This window comes from Sebastes umbrosus, chromosome 12 (genome assembly GCF_015220745.1).
Source record: "Sebastes umbrosus isolate fSebUmb1 chromosome 12, fSebUmb1.pri, whole genome shotgun sequence".
Lineage (NCBI taxonomy): Eukaryota > Metazoa > Chordata > Actinopteri > Perciformes > Sebastidae > Sebastes > Sebastes umbrosus.
The window spans coordinates 6,306,055-6,324,145 of record NC_051280.1 but is presented as its reverse complement, the minus strand read 5'-3'; the positions used below and the strand labels follow the sequence as shown (position 1 = coordinate 6,324,145).

Here is an 18,091-nt window from a genome sequence, read left to right as displayed (position 1 = left end):
GGAAAAAAGTTTTGCCAGGATCATTTTTTATTTTACTTTTGTTAGTTTCCTTTCCATCTATGAAAACATAAGAAACTGAAGAATAATGTTTGGGGGGGGGGGGATTTATTTGCGTTTGAAGTATTTGTTGTTTTCAGCCACAAGAGGCTGAAGAGCATCACTACCCCATGTTCTAAATAGGACTATGGTCCCAGACACACCAACCCAACATCAGAGAACTAGCGGCGATGAAGGCCGACCGTTGCGTCGCCTCACGTCACATTCGTCTTTACCGACAAGTTGCTCTCGAACACACCGCAAAGACTACAGCCGACGGCCAGTTAACACATACGAGGAAATAACTCTCCAAACCAGCAGGCGGCGGTAGTCTGTATTCATCATTCAAAAAGGGAAACAGGATGACCGAGAATGGCGGATATACAAGCCGTTGTTATGATACGTACATGAAATAAAGTGACGTCTAACGACCATTTTCACACCATTCTCACTCACCACTTAGCTTCATTCCACATGTTCATGTCGCCGTGAAAATATCTGTGTGTTGGAATAATCAGATGAGATGAAAAATGAGCCTTCTGTGTTTGTCCTCTTGACTTTACTCGTTTGCTTGTTTTCCTCACTTCCGTTTCTCTTTTTGTGCACTGTTTAGTTTAAGCTGAACAACCAATCAGAGTGATTTCTCTCAACAAACGAGCTCCGCCGTCGATTCAATATGCTGAATCTGCCGAAAAAACTCTGACACGGTCAAACTAGAGCCGACAAGAACTAAGGCCGACAGACGCTCACCGACCGTCGGCTTGGTGTGTCAGGACCTTTAAAGCATTCATGTTTTCTTCCAGGTGAGTTTTAATTTTAGTTTAAATTAAAACTCAAAAATGATCCTTAAAAAAAATATCCTGCCAAAACGTTTTTCCCCATCTGTTTCAAGGGTGAAAATTGTTTTTAAGGAATTTAGAAAGATTATTTTGACAAAACCTTTATTTTCACCTGTTTTTAAGTCATAAACACAGGAGAGAAAACAACAAGACCCCCAGTTCCTCAACCATGCGGTCCACATCATCCCAATCAGCACAACCAGGGTTGGCTCTAGCCCTTTTGATGACCTATAGGCGAAATTCGGATTTTGTTCAGTGTTATTTTCACTGTTCAAACATAGTTTTAAGCCCAACCGTGTAGTTCTTTCCTAAACCGAACTATAGTGGTTTTGTTGCCTGAATCTGGCGTGACACCAAGGGGCGTGATGACACCAAGGGGCGTGAGGACACCAAGGGGCGTGATGACACTAAGGGGCGTGATGACACCAAGGGGCGTGACACCAAGCATCAAGGGGCCTGTCAAAGCGGCGGTGTGTGATGAATTGGGGTGAGAACATGTTTGACCTCCTGTTATCTTGTGACCCAAGTGCCAGAGGAAGACAGTGAGTTGTGGATGAAAGTCCTGGCAAAAGCTAGTAAGTGATACTTAAAAGACACATTATTTCTCACTCATATGGGTTCCTATTTCAATACACACAGTGTATTTGGTGGGGTGAATCAAAGATTGGCTTCCTGATGAAGGGAAACGTTTCCCCTGCTCACCCTGTGAAGACCAGGTCAAAGACAAGCAGCCTCCAGAGCAAGAGCTTTTTCCACATTTGATTCAAGAAATTTATCTGATTGAAGTGAGAATAGCTTAATTCCTGGCCTACTATACCTATATACAGTATATGTATGACCTATGTTAGATAATCAGAAATGAGAAGCAGTGAGTGTCACAGTTGTCTCTTATTGAGCCACAAGATGGCAGCAGATGTATTGAAATTAGAGCTGCAGCAGACCTGGAGTTCTCTGGGAGTTTGTTCCAGATATATAGTGCACAATGAAAATTAAATGAAATCTGCTTCTCCATATTTAGTGTGTTCATCTAAGTCCAAAGATGGCCATCACAGGGCTGTGGTGTGAAGGACAAAGGACTCAACTGTCTAGACCTGTGCTGGAGCCGATCCAAGCTGACATTGGGTGAAGGCGGGGTACTCCCTGGACAGGTCGCCAGACTGTCACACTGCTCAAATCTGAATGTGTTATAGTGAAAAACTAACATTAACTAACACTAACATTTTTCATTTTTCCCTGTTAAAAGGATCTTTTTGGTTAAGTTTTTCCTTATCCGATGAGAGGGTCGTACTGTAAAGGACAGAGGGTGTCGTATTCTATACAGATTGTAAAGCCCCCTGAAGCAAATTTGTGATTTTGGGCTATACGAATAAAATTGACTTGACCTGAATTGACTTGACTCTCGTCCATGAGTACATGCACGCTTCCTTTTGCACGGTGATAGGGTAGAAAGAAAATAGTTCCTAAATGAAACTGCTCACAACAAGGTCTGTGGATTATCTTGAGCAACCGGGTCATGATTTCTACGATGATGATTTCATTGCTGTTGAGTTTTTCAAATGTCTTTTTTTTTGGTGCTTTGAGCACCACAAGCCGAGTGCCATTTAGGTCCATTATATTGGAGAGAAGGCAGAGATCTCTACGGCCGACATCTACTACACTCAGCAACTCACACCAGAACAATCTAGATTGATAAATAGCACTACTACTATCCCTTTAAAGCTTCAGTAGGCAACAATTTTTTTTAGCATCATTGGGCTAAAATTCCATAATAACCTTTCAGCATATGTTCAGCATATATTATATTCAAGTGTTCTGAGAGAAAACTAGACTTCTGCCCCTCCTCATGGCTCTGTTTTCAGACCTTAAAAAATCTAGCCCGTGACAGGTGACAGGAGACACAGGTCATTTCAGAGAGAGATCGTTCCTATTGGCTGTGCTCTGGCTGATGGGCGGTGTTTGGTATTTCCTCAACTGATCTCAACATGGCTGCCGGGTCACAACCTTTCTCATTTTACAGCTAAACAGTTCACTACAAGATGTTTCTGAAAACATTTGAGGAGAGAAATAGGCATTACAGTAACAGAATAGTGATTAATTATAACAGAATATTGATTCATATTCGATCAGCGTTGCCTAGTTTGACCGTTTGGTCGGAGTTCACGAGTGAGAGAGAGAGAGATGCCATTAGGAGCACCGGAGGACACAGAGGAATATGATTTTTTTCAGATTACCTGTCTCATGCACTACTGTCAGGATATAGTGACCGTTTTAAAAAAATACTTTTTAAAATCATATTTGCTCCAATCTCGCCTACTTCAGCTTTAAGGAGAGTGTTAGGGAGAGTTTGTTCAGATGGAAAAAAACATGTTGATTGGGCATTCTTTGCCTTAGTATTGTCAAAAAAATTAAATTAGGGCTGTCTAACTCAAATTAGTTTTAACTTATTTCTTTAACGCATTATTGCAAGTTGCGATTTCGCAATTTTAAAGTTGTTCCTGTTCTGTCACCATGGATACAGTCACCTGGATAATAAATAAAAGTTCTTATTTTGATGACCGAGGCATCAGCTCATGATATGAAGAGCACATTTATATGATATTTATGTGTGTTTATCCACAATAGACATCAGCGGAACATATCACTGGAGAGAGTAAGTCGCGCTTATTCCACCAGTAGCCAATGTGTAGAATAACCTGTGTGAGTTATGAAAAGAAGGGGTGTTTATTTTATTTTTTTACACTAAACCGTTTATTAAGTATAGGGCTAAACATGAATAACTATCAGTGAATCAGTTGGGAGGGTTCTGCTTCAGCCCTCAGGCCCCCATCATGTCTCTGTCCGGCCCTGCACAGAGCCACAGGACACGCACATCCCAGCATGCCGCATGCAGCCTTCATAATAAAGCCGTGCGCCAGGAACCGGATAACCGAGATCAATGAAGGCTGGCAAGAGCTGAAACGAAACATGTCGACTTCAGGATATTGCGACAAAATCCTCTGTGCCTTAGGCTCCGATTCTCCCAGAACCTGAACCTGGACTGATCCTGGAGCCGCTGAAACACTATACATACAGTATGATGATGAATGTGTGTGGATGATGTGCGCGCATCCATTTCTGCTGGCAGCGGAGAGGATACACAACCACCATCGCATCTCTTCAATAATCTGCCTCTGAATATTACGGAGGAGAGGAGACAGGAGGAAAAGAGGAGAGGAGAGAGGAGAGGAGAAAGGAGGAGAGGTCCAGGAGTGAAGGACGCCTCCATCGCGTCTCCGGATGGCTGCTCTGCTCCGTCCTCCTGACTGACCGGCCCGCCGAAGGACCGACAAGCCAAACCCACCGGTGGGACAGAGCCTATATAAAGCCCAGCAGCGGGTGTCTGTCACCAGATCATCATCATCATCATCATCCTCCTCCTCTCCCGACCTGGATTAATCCTTCTTCTGTGTTCTCAGGATATAGCATCCAGTCTGAGCAGCCATGTCTCACGGATGGGGATACGGACCGTCTAACGGTGAGGATGATCTCTCAGCATCATGTACAGTATCCGACTGGAGGGTCAAGTTTCTCTGTAACAGGTTGGAAACATGCTGCTGCTGCTGCTGCTGCTGCTGCTGCTGCTGCCCCACTCTCAACTCAGATGTTCATCATCAGTGCAGACAGTATAGCCTGTATTGCAGTCCTCAGTAATAAATATCATTACTTTGATAATTTACATGACCACATTACTTAAGCACACCTTCAGGGTAAAGGGTTGGTAGTTAAGTGAATAATTCAATGTTAAACTTACTCCACTGGTTAAACAGCAAATATTGTTCTTTTTAAATCCATAGCTACATGTTCACACTCATGGGCCAATTATACTCTGGAGGTTGTGCAAAACATATGACAAACTTTTAAAAACTATGAACTGAGCCCACACACACTGCATCATAAAATGTATTGCTAAGTAATTTTTTTTACTGCAAAACCTTTACTGTTAATGGATTATAATTATTTTATTGGGGTATCATATGAAGGATCTGAACATAGCTTCTAATAATGCAACAGAAGTGAGGAGAGAGAAAAGAATTATTACTTATCAGTGGTTCAGTTTAAGCTACATTAATTGTATACTTTACTCAAGTAGTGAGGTACTTGTGCTTTACTTCCATTTTACTTTCCATTCTCCATTTTTTTTTTATAGTTAAACTGTAATGCAGTAATAATACAACATCATGGTCAAAGAGGCCATTCTGCATATTGAATACTTTTACTTTTGATACTTTAAGTACATTTTTTGTGATAATACTTCTACAGTTTTAATAACTTTTTGTATTTGTTCACCATGGTACTTTTATTTATGTAAATTATGTGAATATCACTGCTGAATAAACTTGAGTAGATTTTGCATCTGGAATTTTAATTATTTTTCAACTGTGGTATCATGTGAAGGATCTGAACATTGCTTCTAATAACACAACATAAATGAAAATAGAATTATTACTTTCTATCAGTGGTTCAATTTAAGATGATAGGGCTATACTTTGCTCAAGTATAGTTGTGAGGTACTTGTAATTTACTTGAGTAGCCTACTTCCATTTTTTTCTTTCCATTCTCCATTTTTTTTTAAATGCTGCTTAAACTTGAATGTAGTAGTAATAATACAATATCATTCTGAAAGATGCCATTCTGCATAATCAATACTTTTACTTTTGATACATTAAGTACATTTCTCTGATTCTGTACTTCTACTTATTTTTAGTGAGTATTTGTGCACTGCGGTATTACTACTTTTGTTAAAGTAAATGATCTGAATATCAAGTGCCCCATACAGAACACAAAGCACTTGCTACTAACATATACTTATTTCCTATTTAATATTGTAATATGTATTTATAGGACCTGACAAATGGGGAGAAGATTACCCTGTGGCTAACGGGGACAGACAGTCTCCCATCAACATTGTCCCCAAGGAGGCCCAGTTCGACCCCTCTCTGAAGCCTCTCAAACTCAAGTATGACCCCTCCAACGCCAGCGGCATCCTCAACAACGGACACTCCTTCCAGGTTGACTATGTGGACGACATTGACAGTTCCAGTAAGCACAACTCAGCTCCTATAGTGTTAACACATAACATATACATCCATTCACCCATGCACATCTGTAATCTAGTTGACCTTGTTTACATGTTTGTACAGCTGTTGCAGCAAATACTGTTTTGCTGCAACAGCTGCAACAACAAATATATTATATTTGATTGTATTATATTATATTATAATATATTCATTTCCAGTAAGTGTTAGTGTTACAGTAGTAAACTTTATCTGACTCTCTTGTTTACGCCTCCACCCTGCTATACAGTGTGTAGTGTAGCAGATAAGAGCGTATCTGGAGGTCAACAGGATATCTGCACCACCTCACCCTGCTGCACTGACACTGCTTATCCAACAGTGCAAATCAAGCAAGCATATCAATGTGAACTCAATAAATTAAACATGACTTAAATTGTTATTATTTATTAAACATAAAGAAACAACACAGAATATACAAATCTGGGTTTATTACGGCACCAAATATTACCCAATATTGCAGCAGAAATGGTGATAAAACAGAAGTTAGCATGAACAGCAGGATACCATCATAGACTGTATATAAGAAGTGGACGTAGTCACCGTGACATCACCCACTGGTTTGTGGTCTGCTGTTTGTAAGCCTTGAGTTCGGCATTTTGGCCGTTGCCATCTTGTTTTTTTGCAACCAGAAGTGACACGAAAGGGTGGAGCTAAGTACAACCGAACACTGAATAAGACCTTTTTAGGTGACCCTAAATGTTATAATTAACTTTCATGAGGTGAAAACACACTGCGAAAACTCCCAGACCGGACAACGCTGTGGTAGCGAAATTTGAACTCTCCAAACCAGTGGAGACTGACCTCCCCCAAAAAACAACCCCATAGGTTGTTTGTACAAGCAGTTTATTGCGACCCATATTTATGTTTATTGTTAGGCGGTGACCTCTAGTGGCCGTAGTAATTATGACGGGAGCAAAAGGAGAAAGTCAGGTATTAAAGAGCGAGGAGGTTGCTGTGGATGGATGGTCAAACAAACACAGGACTTTCACCCAGGAGGCCGCTGTTCGTGTACTGTGTGTAACAAAAAGTCAACATTGAGTTATTTTAACTTACGTACTTAACATAACTTACGTTGTTTACTTAAACCTGCAGTAGGCAGAATGTTTTTGGCATCATTGGGCAAAAAATTCCATAATAACCTTTCAGCATATTGTAATTCCAGTGTTCTGAGAGATAACTAGACTTCTGCTCCTCCTCATGGCTCTGCTTTCAGGCTTTAGAAGATGTAGCCTGTGACAGGAGACTTTGACCAATCACAGGTCATTTCAGAGAGAGAGTGTTCCTATTGGCTGTTCATTCAACGGAGGCAGCTCAATATCAATATTCTGTTACTGTAATGCCTATTTCTCTCCTCAAATGTTTTCAGAAACATCTTGTAGTGTACTGTTTAGCTGTAAAATGAGAAAGTTTGCTCCGGCTGGTGGGCGGTGCTTGGTATTTCCTCAACTGATCTCAACATGGCGGATCAGCGCTGCCTAGTTTGACTGTTTGATCATGGTTTTGCGAGTGATTGACAGCTGCTCAGAGACGATAGGCTCCAGATCGGCTCTGATTGGTTGCTTTCTTCCGGTCTGTGATATCTTGCGGATGCCATTAGGAGGACACTGGAGGACACCGGAGGAACATGATGTTTTTTTTCAGATTAAATGTCTCATGCACTACTGTCAGGATATAGTGACCGTTTTATAAAAATAACAGTTTTTTAATGATATTTGCTCCATTTTTACCCACTAACTTACATCGTATACGTAACAGGTTAACTTATGTACGTAACTTAAGTTACGTAACAAACATACTTATTTTAACCCAAACCATGATCTTTAAACCTTACCAAGTAGGTCACTTTTGTTGTCCAAACTGCGACCAGCGTAACCACGTGTTTTAAACGGCAACGTTTACGTTGAGGTTCGAGGACATTTCGATCTCCTGCCACCGGTAGGAGCACTAATTTAGGAAATGCTAATTAGGAAACATTCCTGTGGTTCATATTAAAGGGTAGGAACTAAACGACCTGTATGTGGTCGGATGGGTTGGAGGACTTGTTGCATCACTGTTATTTTCTCAGACTTGATTAAGCTCCTACAGTGCCACTAAAGACATTATACAACTGTATATTCACAGGCTGCAGAAGTAGGCTACTAACCATGACCTTTACTGACCTTCAAATGGAGTGCCACTTTAAGAGATGTCACAGTGGTGGACATACTTCACTTCACTGATAGATGGTGTCTTGAAGGTGAAGTTTCACAGAACATGGTTCTCTGTGTTCTCTGGCTAGAATAAAGGAAATATACCATTTGAATTTGCACCTCTGATTGAGAGAACTAATGAAACCATGCTTTGATGAACAGGAGCACTGCATAGATTTACTTCATTGTTGGTGTTAAATCAGTTTTTTCTTCCCTGAGTGTGTCTCTAATGATGCTGTTGTTTTGTTCTAACAAGCCCTGACGGGAGGTCCTATTTCTGGAACGTACCGTTTGAAGCAGTTTCATTTCCACTGGGGAGCCAGTGATGACAGAGGCTCTGAACACACTGTCAACGGCATCAAGTTCCCCTGTGAGGTAAGACTGAAGCTACTATTGCTTCTGCTTACAACTTACAGTACGGTCACCATACAGGTCCTCACTTCATGTTGTGGAATAAACGGCTAGGTTGTGTGGCGGTCATGGTGGTACTATCCTGTCTTTGTCAAGAGAGGCTTACGTAACAAATGTGAAAGTAACACATCTGTTTATAATGGTTCTTTATATTTTTCATACACAGTATTTTTCAAAATCACAGGGGATTGGGAAGAGGACAGACACTGAAGTCATTAATTCTGTCTTCCTTTGAGGAATTCCTGGGGTTTACATTCCACAATTAAAAATGAAAATGGGTGATTAATTAGTTGGTTGATACCAGTATCTTTAGTCCCAATATATTCAAATATAACTATTTTTAGGCCAATGAATGAATAAATGAGGAACTTACTGCTTGCAGTGTGAAGAGGCTTTTAAGAGAAGAGCTTCACGTAGGGACACATAATTTATAGATAAGCACATAACAACTTAAAAGACTCATGACCTGACTGTGGCCCTGCCACGAGGAAACTACAGCCAAAATGATATTCTCCTCACCAGCAAGGGTCTGCATGACCTAAATTTCATCATCAGAGGCTGTATGCTTATGGTACGTGTCTACAGCCTCCGTCCTGTCCACGCTTCCCATTCATTTTCTATGTAAGCAGCCGTGCAATGCATTATGGTAGCGTGGCGGCGCAATTCGAGAGACGGGTCGTCACATTCGCCGCTCCTCATTTGCATAAAGTTAGGGTCTAGGCTACTTTATGCAAATCAGGGGCATTCGACGCGACTCGCCGCCTCTGGAAACTCCCTAGAAACTTTTAAACTAACCGTTATCGATCCAAAATAAAGACAGATTCAGCAACTGCATGGTTAAATGTGGCAGCCCATCAAGCGTCCAATGCTGTGAAGTGAGGCAATCCTCAGCAAGGTTTCCACCCATCCGCATTCTAAGAAAATGTCGGATGTGTGTGGACTGGCAAAAACCCTCGCAGATGCGTCAAGCATATAGACTGTGTGAAGAAGTGGACGTAATCACAGTGACCTCACCCATTGGTTTGTGGACTACTGTTTTGAAGCCTCGAGTTCGGCATTTTGGCCATCGCCATCTTGTTTTTTTGCAACGAGAAGTGACGCTAAAGGGTGGAGCTAAGTACAACTGAACGCTGTATAATATTTTTTTTAGGCGACCAAAAAGGTTATCATTAACTTTGATGAACTGATAACACACGGTGAAGGGTCAAAGACAAAAACACAGACAACTCCCAGACCAGACAACGCCATGGTAGTGACCTGTCAATCACAAGGTAGCCCCGCCCTAAAGCATCCCCTGCTTTATGGTCTATCTAACTCTAAATGGAACCATAATTTACTAAATGAACATCATTCTGTATTGATGAAGACTTGAAACTAGGGATTGAGACCATAAACTCATGTTTACAATGTTTACTGAGGTAATAAATCAAGTGAGAAGTAGGCTCATTTTCTCATAGACTTCTATACAATCAGACTTCTTTTTGCAACCAGAGGAGTCGCCCCCTGCTGGCTGTTAGAAAGAATGCAGGTTTGAGGCACTTCAGCATTGGCTTCACTTCTCAGACCTGGAGGTAACCCACTGGTCAACCATAAATAAAGCTTAACCAAGTCTTAAAGAGCAAGGAATGTGGTCCGATAAAGTCCTACATTATCACAAATGCTCCTCCCTCTCTATTCTCTCACACGTTTTTTGGACCTTTCATAACTACGCAGAAAGACTTGCTGAACATAACACAGGCTTGACATTGCTTGCAATTGGCTGTCTCTTCAGATCACTGTCTCATTATTTGTATTGAGCTATTGCTCATGTTCAGTTTAGGATAAGATGACACACTGTCTGTAGCCTGTGCCTCAAAAGTCAAACTTTGCCTCTTTTTTCTTGTTAGCTTCACCTGGTGCACTGGAACACCAAGTACCCCAGCTTTGGAGAGGCAGCCAGCCAGTCTGATGGACTCGCAGTGGTCGGGGTCTTTCTCAAGGTGAGTCGTCACTGAGGTCTGTGACTGCACTGCAGACCAGGGGTGGGAAGGTGCTTTAAGTATTCATGCCCTCCAAGGGATTATATAATAAAAATAATGAACAGTGTGTTTGAGTATTGTAAATTCAGCTGTGTGTATCTGTGTTGTGCTCCAGATTGGTGCTGCCAACCCCAGGCTTCAGAAAGTTCTGGATGGCTTGGATGCTATTAAGACCAAGGTAAAAACAACGCTCCCAGAGTTCCCAAAACACTGTTTAGCTGAAGATAAATGTGCTAATACTGTCTATGAACAGCAAGATATACGTTTGGGAAACTAACAACTCCATTGTCATGGTTAACAAAGAGTAACAATGGCTTCCTTTTCTTACTCCCTCTTTTACACCTGCAGGGAAAGCAGACCACCTTTGCTGACTTTGACTCAAAGACTCTCCTTCCTGGTTCTCTGGATTACTGGACCTATGATGGCTCTCTGACCACGCCTCCCTTGTTGGAGAGTGTCACCTGGATCGTCCTCAAGGAGCCGATCAGTGTCAGCCCTGCACAAGTAGGCTACTTAACTTGCTTCACATACTTACTCGCTTTACCTACGTATAATCAAAATGAGTAATTCCACCTGTTAAATTACACATTTTGTGAATTAGCGGGGCAGTTAAGCATTATAATTGTGCATTTTGCGATAAAAGCAACACATTTGGCACAGATGTAGGTTTATGTATATGTTATGAAAAGATTTAGATATCAGGGCGCTGCAAATTTGCCTCCTGAGGACCATGGTAGCCATTTTTTCGAAATATTCCAAAATGTGGCAGAAAACTGATTTTATGACTCTTTAAGATTTCCAAGGTGTGTTCGAGCTGATTAGATCAGATGTCAGAAGATCACAGACATGTTTTTCGCCCTCTTTATTTTTCAATGGTGCTTTTTAAAAACTCTTTAACTGAGAAAAATGAGAAAACCAAATAAAAGGAGCATGGTCACTTCAGGGTCAAACTTCATCCCCTTGTTTTCAGAAATTCAGTTGTTGCAGTAGTACAAGGACATAAATAAATACAGATAAGTTTAGAAGGTAAAATAAATAAATAATAGGTGGTACATTAACTAAAATAAGAATAGAATAAAAACAGAAACTATACAAGAGCATTTGGAGAAAAATGTCATGGTAAAGTGAGTGGTGTTGATAACGTGACAGTGGTGTGATTAATAGCAGCAGAGTCAACAAGGCTATGTAAGCAGTGTACACCAGACTAATAATATATGATATGATTAAGTAAAATATATTTATTTAATTAAATAAATAAAGAAATGAATAAATAGGGAAAATAATTAAAAATAGGAATAAATGTAAACAGAAAATGATTAATTGGAGAATAATTGAATATGGAAATAAATTAATACAAAATTAGTAATTTGTCAAATGAATAAATACATTTTATTTATTTATTTTTCCTATTTTGTGCTTATTTATTTATTAACCTACACGTGTATTGATGATTGAGCCTTTCATTACTACAGTTCCTTCTTCATTATTTTAGTTATTTATTTATTGAGTCATTTATTTATTCATTCATTCATTTCTGCACTGTATAACAGAATAAAGTAACAAATGTATGTAGTATTGAACTTCATTTGCTAAGCCAAACGTTGAAACAACTGAACTGAAGCCACAGCTGGATTACAAACTAGATATGACTTAAATACATAGCTAGGGAGGTCAAATGTTCTGAGTGTTTCAGTGCAATTATATAGTACGTGTGTCTCTATGTGCATGAACGTGCGCTGCAGTAGCCGGTGTGTATTTGTGGCAGTCCTAAATACAGACATTTTTTCTTGGCAGCCCACCTGCTGGTATGTGGGTTGGACATGCTGCTTCGACACGGCTTTTCAATCATGTAGTCTGGTGAGACTGCTGCTGAATTCCCAAGTGGAAGCTGAAAGTGTTCAACTTCAAATGAGAAAATAAAAGGCGTGAAGTGTTCAGCCTCAGGGAGTCTGAGAGATCAGAATAAAGATTCAGTCAATTACTGCAGAGTTCCTCATAAATTTACAGTATTTTCAAACACCCTCATACGGACTTTGATTTGGTAATCATCTCATTAAAGCTTCAGTAGGCAGAACGTTTTTGGCATCATTGGGCAAAAATTCCATAATAACCTTTCAGCATACTGTGATTCAAGTGTTCTGAGAGAAAACTAAACTTCTGCACCTCCTCATGGCTCTGTTTTCAGGCTTTAAAAAAATGTAGCCCGTGACGGGAGACTTTGACCAATCAATCGAACTCCAATCAAACGGTCAAACTAGGCAGCACTGATCAAATATGGATCAATATTCTGTTTGATCGGAGTTTGCGAGTGATTGACAGCTGGTCCGAGGCGGCAAAAGTCAAGAGTGTCAGGATATCTTGCTTTAGAGCAGGGTGTGTCTGAACCTGGAGGGCCTTGTGTTTCACTTAGATTACACTGACTGCCTGTATCTCCAGTGGGCAGTCTGCTGTCTATCTCTTTACATGATTAACACTGCCCCACTGTACCTTCATGAGACATAAAACCCACGTGGGCTTTTCCCCTAAAGGGTTAATGCTCAGTTTTACCTCCCTAGATAAACAATAGATGTAGCCTACAACTGTATGTGTTTATATGAAGAAATATTCCCTTTCTGCAAAGTAGAAATGAAGCCACGGATGATAATATACAGTGCAGAACATACTTTGTTGTGTAGTGCAAGCATTGCTGAGAGAGCCTGCTGAGGGAAATTAAATCAAGCTCACCAGCTAGCTAAAGGCTAAATGGCTCCCCGAGGAGATGTTGTTTACGCCACACTGCTGCTTTAGTCGTTTCACTCACACACACACTCACACACACACACACACACACACACATACAGCCAGGTGTTTTACAGTCACCATTCCCCCCTAACATGTACACTTGGTTCCAGTAGCTCAGTGTTCAGAGATTTGATTTGCAGAGGGAAATGAAAACTGTTTCAATTGTTGGATAATTTCCCTCATACATCTTAATGTGCAATACGGGACTCAGTGTCAATAGGGCGGTGTTTTGCACCACCATGTGCACATGGGAGATAACAACCACAGCAGGAGGCCCTGTATAACACTGGATTGATGACATACTGGAAGAAGTGAAGCAGCTCATTGCATTCAATTCCACATTTCTTCTAATTTAACATGATCCAGGTAATGTTCCCCTGCAGTAGTAGAGAAAACAGTATTTGCACTTTGATTTGGCCCACTGAGGTTACAAGAGCTCATCGGGAAGTTTCATCATTTTTTTTCTAATGCAACACTCAGGGGCAAATTTGCAAAGAATGGACTGTGGCCGCTGATAGCACCATGAATTGCGCATCACTTGCAACTGCCATCTGCCCCGTCACATGGTCTGATTCACAAAAGATATTATGCTAATGATGTTACAGAGCAGAGTCAGGGAGTCAGCCTGAGCCAGACACACTCTGAGAGGATACAAGCTCAGGTTATATAGACCAGGCTCGGGTCGGACTCCGGCTCATTTAACTCCTCTCCTTTCATTGTGACAATGAACACATATGCAAGTTTGTGAAATAATACATCATTAATGAGGGAAATATTTATTATATATATATATATATATATACATTCCATTATTTTATTCTTTTTTTTTTGAGACATTTGAGCGGGGCTGCAACTAACGATTATTTTTCATTGTCAATTAATCTTTTCTCGATTAATCGATTAATTGTTTGATCTATAAAATGTCAGACAGTGTTTCCCAAAGCCCAAGAAGACGTCCTCAAATGTTTTGTTTTTCCGAAACTCAAATATATTCAGTTTACTGTCACAGAGGAGTAAAGAAACCAGAAAATATTCACGTCGAAGAAGCTGGAATCATGGGGATATTAGCTAAAGAGACCAAAACAGTTTTTTTTTGTACCAGACTGTAAACATGTTTATTTCTGCTGTAAAGTTGGTCATTTTAACATGGAGGTCTATGGGGATTGACTCCCTTTTGGAGCCAGCTTCAAGTGACCATTTGGTGAACTGTTTTTGTCACCTCTGTGTTGGCTTCATTCTTCAGCCCTGGAGGTTGCCGCTTGGTGTGAACAGCCTGTAAGGGTATAACCCTTTGCAGCAGAGTGGCAAAGCAGCAAGGCAGATCCATCATGCTGTCAAACAGATTGCAAGAGCTGCATGAGTACAGAGCCCATTCCAGGACACAGGTTCATTGATTTAAACCAAAGACTGTATATAAGAAGTGGACGTAGTCACCGTGACATCACCCACTATGGTTTTGAGTCCTTGAGTTTGGCATTTTGGAAATCGCCATGTTGATTTTTGGCCTTTGCCATCTTATTTTTTTGCAACCATAAGTGACATGAGAGGGTGGAGCTAAGTACAACCGGAAAACATTTCCAGGTGACCAAAAATTTTATAATTGACTTCCATGAACTGAAAACACACTGTGAAAGGGTTAAAGTTCTAAGATGACAACATGGACAACGCCGTGGTAGCAACCTGTCAATCACAAGGTGCCCTAAAGCATCCCCTGCCTTATGGTCTATTTGACTCTAAATGGGACCATAATTTACTAAATGAACATCATGCTGTATTGAAGAAGACTTGAAACTAGCGATTGAGACCATAATCTCATGTTTACAATGTTTACTAAGGTAATCAATCAAGTGAGAAGTAGGCTCATTTTCTCATAGACTTCTATACAATCAGAGGAGTCGCCCCCTGCTGGCTATTAGACAGAATGCAGGTTTAAGACACTTCGGCACTGGCTTCGCTTCTTAGACCCGGAGGATGCAGCCTGATTTAAACTCCAACACCTCCCATCTGACACCTGTCATTTGGTAATTCTACTGTCTTGCCGGTGATGATGGGTTTATACAAGTTAGAAACATATGATATTCCAGTTAATGCAAACATTACATTTCAGCTACTGCTAATGTGACCATGTGTCCATGGAAACCAGATCTTAATTATCTTCCTCCTTGTCTCTTCTTCCTCATTAGATGGCCAAGTTCCGCAGCCTCCTCTTCACCGGAGAAGGAGACGCTCCATGCTGCATGGTGGACAACTACCGGCCTCCTCAGCCTCTGAAGGGCCGTCAGGTCCGCGCCTCCTTCAAATGAACCCTCCTTCATCTTCATAGCTTCCTTGCCTCCCCCTTGCTCATCCTTCCCTCCTTTTCCCGAACTCCCATTTTCTTCTCTCCATGCAGTCTTTACTCAGCTTATATTAGCCCTATTGACTTGAAAAGTGCAGCTTACACTTTCTATGACATAGACTAACTGGATGTATCTTGAATTAAAGAACTTTGAGTATTTTTTTAAGCTTTGACGCTATTAAGACCCCATTTACACTTGTCATTTCAAGTGTTCCTATCCAGATAAAATCCAGATGATATTTAAGGGACTTTGATCTACACTGATATGTGTCTCTGTTGGTCAGATCACACATCTGATTACAATCCATCTAACCCAGGGTGGGAGATAGGGGGGTGGTGCACCTGAATCTGTTTGGACACATGAAGTAAGAGTGTGAATGGGGTCATAGATTGTGCATGTGTGTGCCACTCATACAATATTATATACACATTTTCCACATGGTCAGACACTGCCTTGAAAGGTAGCCTAAGAATGTTAGTCTATATCAGCTAACACAGGTAGCCTACCAATGGACCAGGGATCTACTGAAATTGTCACAAATACTAACAATGGGACAGGAATTCTGGCCCCTGGTCTCTTTTTGTTTTTCTCTGGCCTCACTATAACTAATAATCTAATCTATTTTCTTATTTATAGCGTCTATTGATGTCTGCTTTATCCTAGACAGACATTCTAAAAGTAGTTGTGTTATTATAGGAAATTTTAATATGTATAACAATTTCAAACAACAATAATGTACTTTTTGTTAGCACTAATGCATTGAAGTAAAAAATAACGACAAACTACTGAGGCAGCTGTATATTATAGGATGATGTGTGCTACTTAAGCAGTATCCGATGTGGATGTAGGCCTAAATTACAAGCAGGGATATTTATCAGAAATAAAAAATATTAATAAATCCTCCGTACTTTTTAATATATGAATAATATGCTTTGCCTTTTCTGAAAGCCTTCATCGACTTTCTGAAGCTTCTTTGCTTCTATGCATTCCATTGTGTTGTGACTTGTGCTGCAGACAGCTGCTCAGATTGTTAAAAATGTTTTTATTGATGCCTCATTGTGTCACAAAGTGATCGTGCTGAGTTTGGGGCCTGAGCTTTGCACTGTGGTCACCACCATTCAACTGGCACTTTTATACACGTAGGTTTTTAGACTTACAATCACCTCATGGTGGTAATGCTATGGAATGTTCCAGTATGTTGTGAAAGACAGTCCTACTTAGTATTGGCTGATGGTACAGCCTGAGACCATGTCCACACTAATTTTGTCTCTATTGGGCTTCCATCCATTCTGGGTAAATTAAGCTTTTTGGGCAAAAATTTGCCAGAACCCCACAGAGACATCTACATTACTGTGGTCATGGCTCAACTCACTCTATCAGTGGCTCAACTGTACAAGTGTCACTCCATTTTCTTTATAAAAAACTATGACAACTGAACTACCTATCACCACAGTGCATTAAACATTGCCTTTAAGACTTGTGTAAGACAGAACTGTTAAGTTGGAAAGAATTGGAAAGATCAGTTTATGACTCTACATTACCACCCGCTACACTATCAACATATAGGTCATAGAGTGTTTCATTAAATTCTCAATCATTACTCCATCTAACTAAACTGAGATCAATGGCAGATATTCATAAGAGACCAGCGCAATGTTACTTATTAGCTTTTATATCAATGTTATAAAACAATCAGTTTTCAGAGTGTGGCTTTAGTGAAACTGCTGTAACCTTTTTAAAGTGTGTCACTCAAATCTGCTGTCACATTACAGATGGAAAAAAATGTTTTTTTGTGAATCTTTCATGTCATAATGAAAAATTAATGTTATCAATAAAAACTCATAACTTGCAGATGTTTCAAATTGTCCTTTTTTTCACAACTCCTAATCAAGTATTGACATAAATTTGATATTCAAATTACAGGATTATATTATATAGATTGATATTGTGGTTTTAGCTGACGTGTGTCGCCTCACTGTTTTGATCGATGCTCGTTCATGTCTACTATGTAGAGGGACTACAAGAGCGAGCCCGAGCAACAGGACGCTGACTTTCGTCGACTTAACGGCCACAGATGTCGCTGTTAACAAGCTATTTCTGATCTTACATTGAGTCCCTTTAACATAACTTTGATATTCAAATTACGGGACTGTTACTTAAAAGGGTTTGGTTATCCTCAGATGTTAGCCTTGCTAGCGGCGTGGCTGATAGTAATGTCGGTACGTATGTTGGTCCACCACTTTTGTTCAGACTGAAAGATCTCACCATACAATAGATTGCCTTGGAGATTTGCACAGACATTTTTAGTTTCCAGAGGATACATCCTACTTACTTTGGTTATACTTTCATATAGTACCATTATCA

The 18,091-nt window shown here is 40.4% G+C and overlaps 1 protein-coding gene across 1 annotated transcript; it reads left to right on the top strand.

Moving 5' to 3' along the window:
• Window positions 1-3,794: 3,794 nt before the first annotated feature.
• On the top strand, window positions 3,795-17,578 carry cahz (carbonic anhydrase). Its single transcript, XM_037788456.1, has 7 exons — window positions 3,795-4,389; window positions 5,757-5,954; window positions 8,435-8,553; window positions 10,476-10,568; window positions 10,723-10,785; window positions 10,956-11,111; window positions 15,572-17,578. The coding sequence occupies exons 1-7, from the start codon at window positions 4,356-4,358 to the stop codon at window positions 15,689-15,691; spliced, it is 783 nt and encodes a 260-aa protein (XP_037644384.1). The 5' UTR covers window positions 3,795-4,355; the 3' UTR covers window positions 15,692-17,578.
• The last annotated feature ends 513 nt before the right edge of the window (window positions 17,579-18,091 follow it).